General features: G+C 46.3%; 1 protein-coding gene across 3 annotated transcripts in view; it reads left to right on the top strand.

Moving 5' to 3' along the window:
• Positions 1-19296, top strand: part of PAMR1 (peptidase domain containing associated with muscle regeneration 1) — a 193211-nt gene that overhangs the window by 154835 nt on the left and 19080 nt on the right. For all 3 annotated transcript variants that reach the window (XM_012096235.5, XM_004016406.5, XM_042233357.2), the window contains 3 exons: positions 2976-3090; positions 6848-7065; positions 9610-9717. In XM_012096235.5, coding sequence (XP_011951625.1) covers positions 2976-3090; positions 6848-7065; positions 9610-9717 — 441 coding nt within the window. The remainder of the gene's footprint in view (positions 1-2975; positions 3091-6847; positions 7066-9609; positions 9718-19296) is intronic.

The following is a 19296-nucleotide window of genomic DNA, read 5'->3' as shown; positions in this document are numbered from 1 at the left end:
CCACCTTCCGACTTCCTGGCTGTGGGCCATGGGGATACCTAACTTCTCCCATCCTTAGGGTTCCTTGTCTGGGGGATGGGGAAATAAATGTCATTCGCCCAGCTTTCTTTTCTTAACTTTTTATTTTATATTGGGGTATAGCCAAGTAACAATGTGTGATGGTTTCAGGTGAACAGCACAGCAGCTCAGCCATACATATACCTGTGTCCATTCTCCCCCAAACTCCCCTCCCATCCAGGCTGCCACATACCATTGAGCAGAATTTCCTGTGTATACAGTAGGACCTGGTCGTTATCCATTTTAAATATAGCTGCGTGTAGTGTATTCCCTTAGGAACTGTCTGTAAATGTGCAAGATGTAAAATTAAGGCGCGTGCGATGCCTGCTTAGTCGTTCCAGTTCCGTCCGACTCTCTGCGACCCTATGGACCGTGGCCTGCCAGGCTCCTCTGTCCATGAGTGATTAGTAGATACTCCGCCAGGAGCCTGGTTGTCCCTCCTGGGCCAGGCCTATTTTCTCCTCACTCCTCTCTCTCCTACCCACCCCCTCCCCAAGGATGAACTAAACCAGTCTCTCCATCTACCTCAGCTATGTCCAAGCTTTCTCGTGAGGATGAAACCAGAAGATGTGTGTGAGCCTTTTAGCCAGTCCCTGGCCGGTCGCAATGCCATCGTTCATTCATTCAGCAGCTCTTTATTGAACAGCTCATGTTCTGGGCCGGTTTCCATTCTAGGTGTGCAAACTAGAGGAGTGCTATCTCTACCAAAGGGAGAAGCAAATGAGTTAGAAAATTTCCAGTAGCGATATCCACTATGAAGAAGACAAAATCAAGTAACGCCAGTGACCGCAGAAGTATGAAGGTCCGTTTTAGCTGGGTGGTCCAGGAAGGCCTCTTTGAAGAAATAGCAGTTGAGCTTAATTCCCAGAGGAAGGAGACGTGTAAGAGGATGAACCTTCTAGGTTAAGGGAGCAGTGGGTGTGAAGCCTGGAGTGGGGACAGGAAGGGGGCCGTGTGGCTGGCTCAGAGTGAGGACTGTGTGGGTGGTGGTGGAGGCTGAACAGAGGGCAGGGCCGTGGGTGCTGTGGGGAGGTGAGCTACAGGGCACAGTCTTTGGAGGGGCAAGCCGAGAGAGTAATGTGATCTAATTCATGTATTTAAGCGGTAGCTTTGGCAGCTATGTGGGGAATGGAAAGTTGGGAGAAATGGATGGATACAAGGAGGCTGGGATCACACAGAGACAATGGAGGCCTGGCCAAATCAAGAGACTCACGTGGAAAGGGGCGAGAGATGCTTCCCACGCAGAAATAGAAGCAATAAACATCCTAATGATGAGATGACTTGGGCAACCTAGCAGTTAATCTTGCACTTAATCTTGCAAAAATCACACGCCTCAGACTTCAAGCTTATTGAAAACAGAGTTTGGGCTGTATTCCTACCCCTGTAGAAATATTACCACCATCATCTTGCCATGAGGCACCGTGCACTGATGTTCATGTTTTTCTTTTCAGCTTGGGAATTTATTGGGGGAGGTCATTAACGGCAACTTGAAGGTTTGGAGTTTATGATGTCAGGCTGAGTTCCGTGTAGATAGGGTTAAATAAGCTTTTCCTATAAAGGGGTGGGTAGTAAATAGTTACATTTTTGTGGATTCTACTGTCTTGTTTTGCAGCTACTCAAGTCTGTCTTTGTGGCTGGAAACCAACTTTACACGATGCATTAAAAATGTATGTGGCTTTGTTCCAATAAAACTTCATTTAAAATATAGGCAGTGAGCTGGATTTGGCCCATGGACCATACTTTGCCAACTCTGGCAGAAAATATAGTTTATTTACGTGATCGAGATAATTTTTTCCCTACAACTAGGGTACAGACCTCTGCTTATCTTGACACTAGAAGATGTGATCTATGATGTAATTGAATGGAGACTCTGTTCTGTACTTTTCAAATCTTGGGGATTTCTTGGAACGAACTCAGGGGACCAAGGTAATAATGAGGATGGAGGGCTTGGCGTCCCAGCTTCTACTTCAACCAGGACCCCCTCTTGGGTTCTTTTTTTTAAATTAAATTGGTGGTCTTCATAAGAGTTTGGGGAGGGGGGGAAAGGTCTTGGGAGCTAGAAAAAAAATCGAAAATCACTAATTCAGTTGGACTGGTTGGAGTTCATGTCCAGCTTCTGGTATTTGCATTAGACAGGTGCTTCCCTGGTGGCTCAGATGGTAAAGAATCTCCCTGCCATGCCGAAGACCTAGGTTCCATCCCTGGGTCAGAAAGATCCCCTGGAGAATGGAATGGTTACCTACTCCAGATTCTGGCCTGGAGAATTCCATGGACAGAGGAGCCTGTTGGGCTACAGTCTATAGAGCAGCAAAGGGTCAGACACAACTGAGCGACTAATGCTTTCGCTATTGCATAACTGCTCATAGAACAAATTAATACATACATTTTCTAATTGGATGGAGGCACGTAAAAAGGAGTTGCTTTGGGATTATGTGTGTGGAATAGAGGGTGTACAGGGGACCCAGAGCAGAGGGGCTTACGTAAATTTAGATGCTGAACAAAGGCCACAGTGTCGCAGGTAGAGCTGCTGGGAGGGCCTACTTTCTGAGCCTTGTGAGGTGGCAGCAGCAGGCTGGTGTGTGGCAGTCTTGGAGAGTGGGCTGGACCTCATATTCAGACACAGCTAGGTTTTAAATCTCTGCTCTGTCACTTAATAGCTAGACAAATGATTTAATCTCTGGTTATCCATTTTTCCATCTGGAAAACTGGAATGATGCTATTTCCCTTCTCAAACCATTGGGTTAAATGAATGAATAATTCATTGCCAGTTGCCAAGCACATCACCAGGGGCTTGAGAAATAGAAATATCCTTCTCCATTCTGTTTTCAGGGGCGTGGGGTGAGCTCAGAGGCTTTGAGACCTTTTACCATCTCTTTCCTGTTGACTCCAATTTCCATGCCTCAATCTTCTCTTCTCAGGATGTGGCCAGGTTCTACGTGTTCCAAAGGGTCAGATTTTGTTGGAGAGCTACCCCCTGAATGCTCACTGTGAGTGGACCATTCATGCCAAACCTGGATTTATCATCCAACTCAGGTAAGGGGCTGGGGTCAGAATTATGGAACCTGAGGTTTAAGGAAATGCAATAACAAAACCGAAGGTCCTGGATCCTAGTAATCAGGGCTAACCATCTACATTTTATTCTTGAAAGCAGAAAATGTATATTAGAGCTTTTCCCATTACCTCTTAGTGATTTTGTGGGATAAGGCTTGGGTAAGACTACCACCAATTAAATGCTTGTCCTTCACTGACTGCAGACAGTGGGGCTCAGGTAACGATGACCCCAGGAAGACACCAACATGAGGGAACACAGCACTGAGAGCAACCTGCCCACCCATAACCGTGACCAGGCCACCTATTCACTTAGTACTGGCTGCATTCTATGGAATGGGAGGAAATAAGGCCAGGCCTAACCTTTAAGGACTTTGTACTCTAGATTGGGGTTTATGCTTGTCACAGCTTCTTTCGTTGCTATTCTCAGAAACCAACCACCACCTCCACAACCAATAAACTGATTCTTTCATTTGTGTGGAAGATAAGCCATTCATCTTATGGAGCACTGGGGTCCACACAAATGTTTAATTTATGCCATGGACTCAGTTGTAACTAGAGATAAATAACACAAGTGCATCCTGCTTTGTGAGAACTGTTCACTGTTGCATCCAGGAGCCTGGAACAGGACATGGTACACACGAGAGGTGCTCGATAGACCCTTCCTGCATAAAAAAAGTTGGAAAGATCTGTTCCCTGCCTCCAGTGTTTCTCCTCTCTCCTAGCAGACACCTCTACTCTTCCTCTTTAGGAAAGCAGAGTGGCCCACTCAGCCTGGGACTTCTAGGGACGTTATCCACCTAGCTCTTCCCTTTTCTAACTCATGGAGACGTTGGCGGTGATAGAGATCTCTAATCTTCTAGAGCACAGGCATCCAGTCAGTGTTTTCTGGGTGGACTGATGCACCCAGATGTTGCCATATGTCAGCTGGCTCCTCGATGGCAGTGTGTCGTGCAGGAGGGGCAACACTGTACCCCACATTGAGAGGATCCAGGACTCAGGTCCCTTTCCCAACCTTCCTCATCAAAGCCACCCTTTAGTTGCTGGTCTTCTTGTTCCCTGAGGTCCTGGGGTGTTAGGATTAAGGTTCAGTAAGTGAGCCTTCCCAGAGGAAGTTCAAGGAGCAAGTGAGAGGCTACACCATTCTGCTGAATGGGCTCCAGGCTGGACCTTCCAGTGTGATAAGGACAGTTTTGGATGCCACAGGCTAATTTTTCAGCAACTCAGGGACCAGGACAGATGGTCCCCTCAGAGGCCTCTGAAGAGCTTCTCCAAGACCCAGGATGAAATCAGCCCCGCCTCCCCAACTCCACCAACCCAAACTCCAAAATGTTGGAGCGGTTGAGCAGCACATCACCTGCCCAGGAAAGGGCCCTAGGGAGGCACAGAAGTAGATAGGTTTCTTCCCTGCAAACCTGGACCTGCTGGCCAGAGACAATTATAAGGATGGAAATACTCTGCAGCCTAGTGTCCAGCCCCAAAGCTGGTCGTCATCCCTGGTGTTCCCTTTTCCATTGCCTACCACAGCCAGGTCACCAGAGAATCTATTTACTCAGCTGTAAAATCATCTCAAGTCTTTCCACTGCCTCTACTACCAAAATTCTACTTTGAACCGCCACCGACTCTTACCTGGATTCTCTTGTGGCCTAATTGGCTTCCCTGCCTCCACTCTTGCTGGCTCTGCCATCTCCTCTCTTCAGAGTGACTGGAGTGATCCTTTAAAATCCTCTCTCAAATTATCATTCTGTTGGTGAAACCTTCCAGTGGTTTCTCTCAAGCTTGGAATAAAATTCAAACTCCTCACCGTACAAAACGGCTCCTGCTCTCCTCTCTGACCTTCGTTCATGCCATTCTCCTAGGTATGCACCGCCTGGCAGTGTAGCATCCCTGCCTCCGTTCATTTCCTCAGATATGCTCATGACTACCAGGGCCTTTGTACTTACAGATTCTCCTGCCTGAACCACTCTTCCCCATGACCTGCACACGGCTGGCTCCGTTTCATCAGTTAAGTCTCTACCCAGATATGTCCTTGACCATGTATGTAGAAAGCTTACCCGCCCAGTCACTCTCCGTGCTCTCACCTGCTCTGTTTTTCTTAGGACTTAACACTCTCTACAGTTCCCTCGTTTTCTGGTTTCCTTGCTTTTTGTCTGTCCCTCAAATCAGAACTCATGAGGGCAGGCGCTGTGTCTCCTAGGGAAGCTGCTGTACTTTCAGCACCTGGAACAGCGTCTGTTACAGCGCAGACCTGCCATAGATGTGTTGAATGAGTGAACACATGAGTGAATGGAAATGCGGGTTGCAGTATCTCCTGTTTCAGTTTCAGAAAAAGCTGTGATCTCAGTTTGGTGGTGGACTTGCCCCCTCCTCCCCCTTTTCAGATTAAGACACCAAAGCCCAGAGAAGCAAGTGATTGCTCAAGGCCAGCAGTGAGCTGGTGGGGGCCAGATCCTTACTACTATAGCATGTTCCACACATTATGGTGAGTAGGACTTACCCTCCTTTACAAAATATTTTGTGATAAAAATTTCTGAAAAATAAACACTAGTCATACTCAGTGATCTTTCCTTTTTTAAAATAAGATCTTTAAGAGCATACAGAATCCTGACTGTTCTCTAATTCTGGCACTTGAAGTTTTGGCCCAAGGTGATGGAAGTGACCCTAGTCCGAACTTTTCAGGTGGCAGTTCTGAGTTCTCTATTCCCACTTTTCCAGAATGTGAGGAAGAATATACAGATGTACATTTTGTGAACCTGATACTCAGGCATTCCCTTGGGAATCTTCTGAAAAGTTATCTTTTCCTCTCTTACCTTGGTGTGTGCCTGCCTCTTTTCTTACCTCTTGGAGATGAGAGCTTAGGGTTTTATCTTCTGCTTTTTTTGATCTGCTGCACCCCAATATTTTCAAACCCAAGATCCCTTTAAGGTAATCAAAGATATGTCTCTTTCAATTCTGAAATTTTGATATGATGCTACTGTTTCTACTCTTTGGGGCAAGAGTTATTGTTACCAAGAGGATAATTATCTTCTGATCCTTCCATCAGACAGAAGAGTATGCCGAGTTTTTTCCTTTGCTTGGTCTTTAAGATAACATATACTGTATCACTCTCCAGTTGTAAAATTGAAGTATCCATTCTGTCACGTACTCAACATTTGTTTATTGTGTCTACGTGCTAGGAACTGCATCAGGCACTAAGCAAACAGTGATGGAGTAAGACAGATGCCACACCCTGCCCTTAAGGAATTTGCAGTCTAGGGGAGCAGACAGGCATGCATGTGCGCGCACACACTCATGAAATCAAGGAGATAAATATGAGAAAGTAAAATGTCTATACACAGTATGATGAAAACAAGGGCTCTCCTTTAGAAAGAGTTGTCAGGGAAGCCTCTTTAAGGAGAGAATATTTTAGCTGAGCGCTGAGTTTAGGAAGGAACCAGCCAGGCAGCCTGGGAGGAAAGTGCCCCTGTATGAGGAGCCGGTATGTGCAGAGGTTCTCGGAATGCACTGTGGCGCCCCCTGCACCTGGCATGCGTCCACACACCTGCCCACAGTACACCTGCCCACACACACGGAAAGAAATGCAGCTGCTCACAAGTCCTCCAGGGCCATGGTTCTACCAGATCAGGGCATAGCTCTTCTCTTCCGGAGGCCTGCTTGTCATCTGGCCTCGAACTTGCCCAGGAGGGTGGAAGGGTTCTTCAGGGCCTCACCTGCCTCCTGCTCTCGCCCTCTCCTCCTCCAGGATTGTCATGTTGAGCCTGGAGTTTGATTACATGTGCCAATATGACTATGTTGAGGTCCGAGACGGGGACAGCAGCGACAGCCAGATCATCAAGCGTTTCTGTGGCAACGAGCGGCCAGCTCCCATCCGAAGCACGGGCTCCTCACTCCACATCCTCTTCCACTCAGATGGCTCCAAGAACTTCGACGGCTTCCATGCCATCTTTGAGGAGATCACAGGTAAAGGCCAGAGAGAGAAAGGTCGAATTTTATTTTAAAGTTTATTTTTTGGCCATGCCCTGTGGCATGTGGGATCTTAGTTCCCTGACCAGGGATTGAATCCATGCCCACTGCAATGGAAGCACGGATTCTTAACCACTGGACCGCCAGAGAGTTTCCCAAATATCACTTTTTATGGCTGCACTCTAGACAAACATTCCTTTCTGGGTTTCCCTCTCCTTGCTGCCCAGCCTTGTTAAAACCCCACCCGCTGGGTTCTCAGAAATGACCTGCACGTTGAGAAGGTGAAGAGAAATGGCAAGGGGTGTTTCAGAAACGCTCACGAGAACCAGAACTAGGAATTCTTACTTTGTAAAGCTGCTGTGGCACAGATAGATCAGGTCACTTGTCTATGGTAGCACAGCTCTGGAGATGGAACTAGGTGATCTGTACAGTTGGGCTCTGGAGCTCCTATTAGGGCCTCTCATGGTTAAGAGAGTTAGCTTTGGTCCCTGGCAAATTAAACCATATGGCTTAGACAAGCTCTACCGTTCTGGGCCTGGGTTTCCTAATCAGTGAATAAGGGCGTAACCCTAGATCCTGCTCCGTTAAGGAGTCTCTGGGAGACAGAACAAATGAAGAGCTGAGCAGTATCTGGTGCAGAGGAAGCCCTCAGTAGCCACCCTGCCCCAGGCATGCCCTGAGCCTCCTTTGTCATCTTTCAAATAATTGTTCAAAGTCTGACACTACCCGGGAAATGCCACTCGCTTTATGAGGAACTCTGCATCTGACTTCACCTCCTGTCCTGTCATATGAGGAAGTAGCATTTGGCCAAAATGAACAATGGGCTCAGTGCTCAGGAATCGCCCCAAATCTTTTCTACTCCTTGGAGATGGGATTGCATCAGGTTTTACAAGATAAACTCCAGCTTGAAGTATTTATTTTTTGAAACAAATAACTGAATTTAAGAAATTGCAATGGCCTTTTGACCATTCAAGCTCCCTTATGGAAGGTCTGATATGGATGTCTCAGGAAGGGAGGTGGGTGGAGGTGGAATCAGCCTTTCTTTAGCCTTGCCCGTTCAGCAAGACCAGCAGACACCCCACCCTCTCCACCTCGTCCCCCTGAGAATGTTCCTGCCCGAGGCTCCAGCAGTTGCTCCTATGAGCTATGATCTGGCTCCCTCCCAGGACCTGTCTCCTACGCAGACTTGCAGGGCCTGGGAGCTCCAGAGGCTTTTGCTGCTATGCTGTGGTCAGCCTGCGGCTCAGTCCCTGCCCCTCGGTGCCACACTGCCAGTCGAGGCTGAGATCTGTCTGGTGGTGTTCATGGCAGTCAGAAGTTGCGGGCAGAGGCAGCTCACCAGCTTGTGACCCTGTGACTGAGAGAAGGGTCAGGAGGGTCTCTTCCTCACTCTCCCCTGGAGAACTCTGGTCTGTGAGGTCTTCCTGTTCCTCAGGCACCTGGTGTGACCCACCTGCACTCTTTATTCCCTGCCTAAAGCCACCTTCCCACCCCTGCACGTCATGTCCCATCCCCAGAGGCCCTGTCAGATTTCTCCTGCCCTGTTAAGCCTTTTCCCTTGTTCCAATGAGCTGTGGCTTGGCACTTTTCTGAATGTCTTCTAGAACTTTCTCTTTTCTGACACTCACTGAATCACGCTTCAGGTTGTAGTCACTGCCGACTCTTCTTCACAAAGCTTTGTCCTGATGAGCAGGCTCTCTCTTCGTCTTTGCCTCTTGCCAGCGCCTTCCACAGAGCCAGCGCTCAACTCAGGCTTGCTGCCCTCGGCCCAGCCATGTATTTCTACACCAGGGTAAATGAAGGTGGGGTCAGTGGGGAACAAGCAGACTAGTGTTTCCCAAAGTGTTCTCTGTAGAAAAGTGGTCCCCAGGACTCTCTGTGAAATGCAGTCTCTCAGATCAAATAAGGCCTGTGAAAGGTCGAATGTTATGTGCATTCTTAGAAATTCACAATGCACATTAGAACGTGGAGAATGCTGAGAATATCTGCAGGGCGGAAACCTGGTGGATTATCATTTAACCCCAGTAGCATTTCCCCACCGTATCTGAGACCATTAACTCTCAACATCTCAAGGGACTACGGTTCACAGAAGGCATGTTTGGAAATTCTTGAGTACCCTTCACCAGTGTCATGAAGTCGGCTTCGGTTCCTTTCGCCCAGTACCCCGGATGCTGAGCTTCCTTGAAAAACAGAGATGTGTTACCCAAGCCTGCTCTCTTCCCATGGGAGCCCCTGTGGGAGGGGTGAAGCTTGCTTCTGCTTTAATTATGTGGTGCCCTTGTGTGTGTGGTCCTAGACTAGAGGTGTCTGGAGCAGACTTCCAGGGCTTTGGAAAACATCAAATAACATCAGCAACATTTGATTAGTGAGTAGCTGTTTTAGGCAGTCTTGAAACAGTGGTGACATGATTTCAATAAAAGGAGTTTAAAAATGGCAAGAAGACTTTAAAAGATAAGTGAGAGGCTGTGGTCAGGACTCCAGGCTTGAATGAAGGGGCTCACCGCACAGGGGCGCTGAGAGCAATTGCCTTCTCTCTTACAGCGTGTTCCTCGTCCCCTTGTTTCCATGACGGCACTTGCCTCCTTGACAGCACCGGATCTTACAAGTGTGCCTGCCTGGCGGGCTACACCGGGAAGCACTGTGAAAATCGTGAGTTTGCCTGCAGAGTGGGAGTGAAGGTGTCATGCGGGGCTGGCATGGAGAGGGTCTGGGGAGCTTGCTGGGGGTGTTGTTCCCTGGTGTCTACATGGTCTGTCCAATTTGATGGGTAACATGGACTCTCCCATTGAGTGAACCTCAAGAGGGCTGGGCTCCCTTTGAGTCAGAATGTTTGGAACCACCCCAGTTTGCCCTCACCTGCGGCAAATACCGCTTAGAAAGATCTTATCTTAGAAAGATACACCTTCAGTGGCCTTAAATAGTATCCAGAACCCAAACACGCTGAGAAAGGGTCAACAGTAGAAAGCTACCATCATACATGCTCCTGAGGCCCAGAGTCTGAACTCCCTTTCCATCCCATGGTCTGAATTTTGGAGTCATGCTCCAGGGCACCATTCATTGTGTTTCTGTGCAGTCTGAAGCCCTGCACTGAGGATGGTAAAGATGTAGGATAACTATGAGCTCTAGATTCCCAGGGACAGTCCTAGTTTATGCATTTTGTCTATGTCTAGTTATTAATAGCATACTGTTTCATACTCGAGTGTCCTGAGTGGATGACAAAGTACGATCATCATCTTATGATGATCTGACCGGGTTACATGAGTCACAGACAAAGCAACATTTTATTGAGAGACTACTATGCACTGAGGTCTATGGGAATGCACAAGAAAGCATGTCCTGCTGTTCTCTGAAGGACCTTATCCCGACTTGTGAGCTCAGCTCTGTGCTTCTCTGGTAATTCTTGAGCAGGTCTGAGAGGCGATGGGGCTGCGAGGGTGGAATAGGCCAGAGGAGTCACAGAGGAAAGAAGTCCGCCAGCCGCGGCAGTCCACATATTATTCTCTGGGATCGTTCCCTTTCTGCCCTTGCCACTCGAGTCCCCACCACCTCCTGCCTGAGCCATATCCTGGCTGTCCCATCGGGTCACTCACACTTTCCAGTTCTTGCAGACAGACATCAAACAAATGACTTACTCCAAAGCACATAGGAGTTTCTCATTCATGTTTTTGAAGGGCAGAACATGACTCTTGTGTGCTATTAGACTCAAGCTTTTGCCAGAGGAGAGAAACTAGAACATGTATCTGATACAGCAAATCCTTATCTGATAATGGCATCTGATATGGCATTGCCCTTGGGAAGGGTACACACAGGCCAGTGCATACGGCAGCACCGGGCAACACCCAGCCCAGTGCTGCAGTGCCCAGGACTGTGCCATTGGCAGAGAGGAACTTAAACGCTATGACCAAAAATCAGCTATCAAGGGTCTTTGGTGATCAAGAGCCCTTCTATGTATGATAAGTGATCCTAACGGAAGTTTGAGACCTAAAACTGGTGTCCCATGCTGGAGCTGTCACATGGGTGAAATGAGCAGAACAGGAGGAGTCAACATTTGGGGTAAAGCAAAGGAGGGCAGCTAATGACCTAGGGAGGGTTCCCCCAAAGCAGATCCTGACATGGGAATGTGTATACAGATGACGTGTCAAGGAGACATGTCCCCCAGGAGAAGCTGGTAAGGGAGTGGGGAGGCTGGACCGGAAGGGAAGGAAGCCAAGCAAAGGCGCAATTTCGGGCAAAATCCCAGCCTGAGTGTTAACAGGCAGTGAAATCTGGAATGGAAAGTACATCTCAGAGTGTGTCCTGGCTTTAACGCAAGACAGCTGGGCTTTCACATCCCAAGTGCGATTGGCAATTGGCTAAGGTCTGCCTTGGGCAAGTGGGACATGCTTAACGTTCTGTGCGTGTGCCAGGGTGGTTCCAATAACACTCGAGCAGTGGAGGCACTGGTTGGTGCAGGCCATTGGAAGGATACAGAGCAGATTGGGTCGGGGAGGGGAGGGGAGGGGCATCCCAGGACAGGGCCCCAGCAGCCCCTGCTGTCACTTCTGACTGGCATGCTCAGGTTACTTTGGGGTCACCCTATATATAAGAGACCTGGTTTGACAGCATTCTATAAAGTTCATGCATTTTTCAGTTAATTTTGTGAATTTCCCTTGCAAACAATGCAGACTGAAGCCCATGTCGGTAGTGTGTCCTTGAGGGTACATGTCGTTCTACTCGAAGCACCCGGTGCTTTGGGTGTCTCAGCTGACCCAAGTGTGCTTATGCCGGATTCTTAGAAAAGTATGTTCTGCTTTGTGGTTCTTGTCTCGTTCAAGTTCTCTGTGAGGTGTACAAGGCGGAGAAGTGTTGCTTTCCCTTGGTTTCAGGAATTTGTAGATGAAGTGATTGTGAAGTCTTGATAATGACTGATCATGAGCGCTACCCTTTAGATGCAGAGGGATACAAAAAAAGGAAGCCCTAAATGCTTTGCCATGACTTTACCATACTAAACTAACTTTACCATATTAGGGCTTTGATTAACAAAGGCAAAATTGGAGAAAAGTTAAACATTACCAAATTAGTCAAAATACCTGTAAGAAGCTGAGTTAAATTGGAGAAGGAGAGTGGAGCAGAGGGAAGGGAATCGGTCTGAAAGTTTTGACTAAAATATTTATGAGTAGCTTTTGAGTGAAAAATGGACTTCTAGGCATTATTACTCTATCCAGAAAAAAAACCCCAGAACAAAACAAATAAATATGATGAAAAAGAATGTAAACTATGTCATTATGAACTGATTCATAACTTGATTCATGAACTATCTCAAATTGCTTTTGGTCTCAAGTCACTTTTGCTTTCAAAACATCAACGTAAATGGACAAGAGAATTCTTTCTAGCTACTTTTCAAAATGTTCTTCAAAAACCATAATTCTCTTAGTACCCTGTTGTTGAGACTGGGGAAAGATATTGTTTGTGGATATCTGATAAGCCATTTGCGGTGGTGGTGGTGGTTTAATCCCTAAGTCATGTCTGACTTCTGCGACACCATGGACTGTAACCCACCAGGCTTCTCTGTCCGTGGGATTTCCCAGGCAAGAATACTGGAGTGGGTAGCCACTTCCTTCTCCAGGGCCTCTTCCTGACTTAGGGATCAAACCGACGTCTCCTGCAGTGCACTGAGCCACTAGGAAAGCGTTGGGGGACCAAATGTTTGATTATTTTCCATAAGATTTAGGTCTGTTTTTCTGTTTTAGGATATTCACCATGAATTCCAACTAACTCAATAAGGGAATCATCACAATGGTCTATTAACAGTTTACCTTGTAATTTCTGAACAAACTTTAACCGTTTTTCCAGAAAAAAACAAAAATAAAAATAAAAATAAACTTTATCATAGATATATCAAAAAGCTGAAAATACTTCCCTGGAAGAAATTCTTTCAAAATTAATAAGAAACTGAAGCATTCTAGGATATTCTAAGTCCTAAAATGCCCAAATTGGACTAGGCATATGTTTTTAAAAAATGACTTTTAAAGCAGCAAAACAAATGTTAATGAAAATTCCATCTTTTGTTTATGTAGCACCAAATCTGATGAGGGGAAATCATTTCATGGATGATGCTTTAATGTGCTGCTCTCCAAAAGATTTTGTGGGAAATTAGATGATCCTTTAAGCAAATGAAGGATTTGAAGAACAGGGCTCAGGACACTAAATTGGTCAAATTCAAGACCAGAGGCCAGAATTCCACACTTCCCACCCTGTTTACAAGTTCTCAGACACCATTCTCACCACCTGGCTTGGTGAGACTGCAGATTGATTAGCTCTGGTTAGCATCCTGTCTCATTATTAAGTCCTCTCAGAGGACTTTCCTTCCCAGGTAAGACCCACCTGTCTCCTGATATGAGTTATTCTCTGTATTTTCCTTGTGTGTGTCTATGTCTGTGAGTGGGAATAGAATTGAAGTAGATTTTCTGCTTAATTACAGAAAAAATATAGACTTGTAAAAATAATCAAACAGTACAGAGGTGTATTAAATAAAAAGAACATTATTTTTTCTGACCAATCCTGGTTCCCACGGTTAGCAACTTGATGAGGATCCTTCTAAACGTCTTTCTAAGGTGTGCAGACCTAGGTTGTCTATGTATCATTACTTTACACCAGTAGTTCTCATCTGGGGGTGATTTTGTCCCCTGCTCCTGCCCCAGGGGACTTTTGGAAACTGGAAGCTTTTTTGGTTGTTCTAACAGCAGGAGGGGAGGGTGCCACTGGCATTTGGTGGGTAGAGGCCAGGGATGCTGAAAAACCCCCCAAGATACACAAGACAGCCCCACAACAAAGAGCTGTCTGGCCCACAGGTCAGTAGCGCCAAGACTGAGAAACTGGTTTCAAGCAAAAGTGAATTTAAAGCATACATACAATTTTTCAACTTTTTGCCTTCCGTGTTCATATCATAGACATTTTCCCAGGTCAATCCATGTTGGTCTCCCTCTTGGGAGAAAAAAATGATTGCTGGAGGACTCCATTATATGAATGTCTATCCAATCATATAATCATTCCATCGCTTAAGATGGACTTAATGTCATTTTTAATATTCTTACTATTATGAAAAAGGCTGAGATGAATAGCTTCACATGTTTCTTTGTTCACATGCAAAGATATTTTGTAAAATAAATTCCTAGATGTCAAATTGTTAGTCCAAAGGTTACCTGTATTTAATCTTTGGAGAGCTGTTGCCAAAGTGGTCACCAAAAAAGTCACTTTACCTGCTTACAAGACAAGCCATTATAAACACCAGTCCTCAAAATAAGAGTTAGAACGTGCATGTCAGCAACTTGGTCTGTCCTTGTCAAGTTGAAAATGGATTTATTTTCAAAGGAATTCTTTGAGTCTGAGGGGAGATGTTTTGTTCAGATTTTGTGGGGGTAGTAGATAAACAACCTGGAGAAGAAAATGGCAGCCCACTCCAGTATTCTTGCCTGGGAAGTCCCATGAACAGAGGAGCCTGGCAGGCTATAGTCCATGGGGTCGCAAAAGACTTGGACATGACCTAACAACTAAACAAGCAAGCAAGATGAACAAGAAGATACAATCAACACAGGTTTTCCCGTTGGGTTAGTGAGAGGGTGCAAGGGCCCCTCTTGCAGTCTTCACTGATTGCAACCCCACCTTCTCCGCAAGTTGTTTTCCAGGGAAGAAGCACCTTCTCCTGCTCCTAGATGACCTCCTCTGAGAACAAAAACAGGGGAGTGGTCCCTCCTGAGCTCTGGGGCCAAGCTAACCTCCTGCCAGCACCCTCTGCAACCCCAGCCTCCCTGGGCCACCATGTAAGAAACTGGGCCCCCATTTTTTTTCCTCTGAAGTTTCCTGTTTCTTTGTGTGGAACAGAAGGACAAAGTAAGTTCTTGAGTAAATGGTCGGAATCTTGTTTTGAAAAAGTAGAGAGTGAGGGGTTCACTGCCCGCTCCACTTTCCATGTTGCCTTTGTTCCTCTGGCCCAGTTGACGGTGCCGAGGTCTCCCCCCTGCATCCTAATGAAGGGCGATGAAACGGGCTAAATCTTGGGGCACAATGCTCACCCTGCGGGCTCAGACGCGCCTTTGAACAACACAAATCAGCTTCCACCAATTAAAGACAAATGGTGTCTCTGGATTCATTGGGGTTCTGGGGCGTCAGAAGGTTTCCCACTAGCCTGTCCCAAGGACTGGGAAGAAAAGAGCCTAGGATAAGAGGCACACTTTATACTTCAGCTTCAAAGGGCCAACCCGTGTTTCTCATCAAAATAAGTGACTGGGAACTTTGGGGTTTTCCAGGAGACCTTAATAGTGATGAATGTCCTGAGAACCCTTGTGGGTCACAGTCCCCTCTCCCATCACAGGTAAATAATGGGCTGCAGGCTTGCTGGAATTAATGCATATTTGTTCTAATATCTCTTAGGGGAACATTGTAAAAATGGAATTTTGAACTGGCTTCTTTAGAGTTCTAAAGGTCTGTTTCATCTTTAACATGTAGAAGACAGGTGAGGATACCTTTGTCCACACTGAGATGACACAACCTAGGGTGGAGAGCTTGGACTCTGGTCAGAAAGACTTTGGTTTGGTTCTAAATCTGCAATTTACCAGCCTGGTAAGTCTTGAGCAAGTAATTTACCTCCTAGGAGTCTCAGTGTCCCCACTTATAAATTCCAGGAAAATCTTATCAAGTTCTTCTTAGGGGTGATAGCAGGGAGGGAATAAGATGATCCATTTAAGATACTTGTATATTGATACAGATAGTGATAGAATTACACTGAATTTAATAGAAACAGTTATTCTTATTTCTACTTCTGGGCCCATGTAGCCATTTAAAAGTTTGGCAGAAAGCAAGAATGTTCTAGCTAAGGGGTTAGGGCATCAGCACTCGTTTCTACAAGCTAGATGATCATGACAAACCTTTCTCAGACTCTCAAGGTTTAAGAAAATTCTCCCAAGAGTTTCTGAGTTTTCACTATGAACTGTTCCTCCTGAATCATTGCCAGATGCCAAGGACTGCTACCATTACACCAGCATCCAGGCAAGAAAGATTGGGTTTTAAAGGACAGGAGATACTGCCAGTGCCTTTGCCATAAAGAAACCCTGTATCCCAGGGGTAGACATGCACAGTGGCATGATGGATGGGGAGTCTCTGTAGCCAGAACAGCCAGAATTGGGGGCTGTTGGAGATGATACATGGAGTAATAGTAGGGGGGACTGGATTGGGAAACTCCGGGGAAGGTTGCCCCAAGCATCATGTTACTTGGTCAGCCTCCTTATTCCTCATGGTTCTTTTTTAATGTTCAGTCATTAACATGAGGTGGACTCTATGTCAGTCCCCTGTGGTTATACAGGAGACCAAGTCTCCAGAGCATCCCTTGCATATTAAATTAGAGCAACAGGGCAGAAAAGAGAATTTATGTCTGGCTGGAGAGGACATTAGGGGTATAAGGATAACTTCATTAAAAAACAGTTCCTGGGGGTCCACTGTTTTTACCCACCAACACTCAGTAGTAACCCAGAGCCTTCGGAGACAGGAGTCCTGGGAGGATGCTTAGCTAGTAGTCTGCTTCCTTCTTACACCTCCTATCCCGGAGCCTCCCATCTGCTGTCTCTCCATAACATGGAGATGAATCTCTGCCCTCCTTCTTAGCATGTTTGGAGGGATGCTATCTCATTGGGTTTAGATCTAGAAAGCCAATGTGGTCACTGAACACAGTGGAAGCTGCCCTCTCATAACTATCTAATATTTGCTTGTTTTTATAATTCAGGGGGAAATTTTCCTTATCATTTGAATCATTTTTTGTTGGGTAACTCTGAGTCTACATAGACCAAATAACATGTTAGCCTTAACTCTGCTGGGCTCCATGAATCTGTGGCCTTTTAATCAAGGCATAGCCTCTTCTCACTCAGAGTAAGATGATTAGGATTGGTATACATGGAGTGCATTTTGCTGGTCAGCAATTGTTTTAGCGATGGATAGCATTCTAGCCAAATAGTAAGAGGACAGATCAAGCCTCATAAACAGCTCTTCAGCCTGACTGACTCCGAGAACTTGGGATGGAGCACCCAACATTGTGGGATGGGCCAGGTCCACCACAGTTTTACTAAGACTTTGCTTCCACTTGCCTGCTCCTTGTGGGGACCCTCTTGGCTTTTGCTTTGGCAGACAAGGTCCCTGAGGCGGGACTTCATGCAGGGGTAGGATTTATTTTGGTTTTGGGTTAAGAAGTAACTCAGAGCTGGGATGGACTCTATGCCCATGGAGGGAAGTGGTGGGAAGATAAGAAGAGTAGAACTTGAGAGCAAAGCTGAATTACCTGCTGATGGAAGCAAACTTACCTGCTATCGCAGACCCTGAGGCCGACTCCAGCCATGTGACAGAGGCTACAGTGTTCTCATTTTCCTTAGAAACTCCTGCCTTGTGGGGCATTTACCACCTGTCCCTCACCCTGCTTCAGAAGGTGAAAGCTTCTTTTCTGCAAAACACAAGGCATGTTTATTGGTATCCAAGTATTAAAAACTACAATGGTAATTATTCTCTGCATTCTCAATATAGACCAGACTCTGTGCTCTATGTGACACTCTCATTTAATTATCACAACATGCCCCTGGGGTAGGTGCTGTGATCCTCCCCACTTGGCAGATTCATCCAGCCAGATATTTTTGAGTGTCTGTTAGGCACCAGGCACTGGTAAGGGTAAGGCAGGGCTCTTTGGTATATTTTCCTGCTTCATTTGGCAGAACTGTACACCAGTTCCAATTGTAGCCTTTTTCTGGCACACAGGAGAGTGGTCGTGCCATGCATTTCCCAGATACTACTACTTCTAGAAAGGTGTTTGGTAATAACGGTGATGGTGAGGATGAGAGTTACTAAGTGGGCAGGATCTCAGGACTCAAATGTCCTCTGAAGCTCAGGACTCCTCTGCAAGGTCATCCTCTTCATCCCCAAGGCTAAACAGAATTTCCTTGTTTGGGCTATTTTCGCTGTGAGCACACTTTACATTTAAAAAGCTGACGAGGAATGCCGCTGGGGGACATTTTGGTAGTGATATTACCTACCCGTCCAGCCCCATCCCCTGGAGCTGACTCAGAAACATTCTGAGATTTGTGGGAGCCTTCCAGTGGTCATGTATGGATGTGAGAGTTGGACTGTGAAGAAAGCTGAGCCCTGAAGAATCGATGCTTTTGAACTGTGGTGTTGGAGAAGACTCTTGAGAGTCCCTTGGACTGCAAGGAGATCCAACCAGTCCATTCTAAAGGAGATCAGTCCTGGGTGTTCATTGGAAGGACTGATGCTAAAGCTGAAACTCCAATACTTTGGCCACTTCATGCCAAGAGCTGACTCATTGGAAAAGATACTGATGCTGGGAGGGATTGGGGGCAGGAGGAGAAGGGGACGACAGAGGATGAGATGGCTGGATGGCATCACTGACTCGATGGGCGTGAATCTGAGTGAACTCCAGGAGTTGGTAATGGACAGGGAGGCCTGGCATGCGGCGATTCATGGGGTCGCAAAGAGTCGGACCCAACTGAGCAACTGGACTGAACTGAACTGAAGAAGACTTACTGAGCACATCCACCAGGTAGAAGACGACTAAGTTTCTATAGTTACATAAGTTACCCATCGACTCTAGCAAATGAGGATGTTGATTTTGAACAAAAGCAAAGTAACCAGGACTTTCTGAGGATTTTTTGAAGCAGACCCGTCTCCTAGGCACAGGGAGTTTCAGCTGTCTAATGAAATAGGCCATCTAAACACCAGAAAAGGGGTGTCCGAAAGACACAGTGTACCAGGAGCCAAGGACAATACTGATTAAGATCAAGTCGCTAATTGAAAGCCTCAGCCTCCAAATTGCTGCCAGATGAACAAATAGCAGTGTGCGCAGTCCAAGTATAATTTCACACGGGTGCTGTCTCATTCACAACCTTGGAAGGCTGGAAAACATCAGGGGGCAGAGTTCCATCAGCTGGACAGGGACAAAAAGGGTTTCAGTGGAGGGGTTATATCACCAGTTGGTGTCATTGTTCCTGGTTGGGGAAGACATTTTGGAGGTAAAAGATGTTGGGTCCAGAGGCACCAGACTCAGATACAAACTGAACAGGAAGAAGTGAGAAAGGGATTCAAGCCTGTCCGAAGGCTGTCTCTGGGTGTTGGTCTCATATTAAGTTAGGTTTCCAGGATGAATGGAGTCCCAGTAAGAAAGTTAATGCTTTATGTATAAATAATATACATATTTTAGAA

This window comes from Ovis aries, chromosome 15 (assembly GCF_016772045.2).
Source record: "Ovis aries strain OAR_USU_Benz2616 breed Rambouillet chromosome 15, ARS-UI_Ramb_v3.0, whole genome shotgun sequence".
In the NCBI taxonomy this organism is placed as follows: Eukaryota; Metazoa; Chordata; class Mammalia; order Artiodactyla; family Bovidae; genus Ovis; species Ovis aries.
The sequence above is the reverse complement of the archived record's forward strand: the minus strand, read 5'-3'. Positions and strand labels throughout refer to the sequence as shown.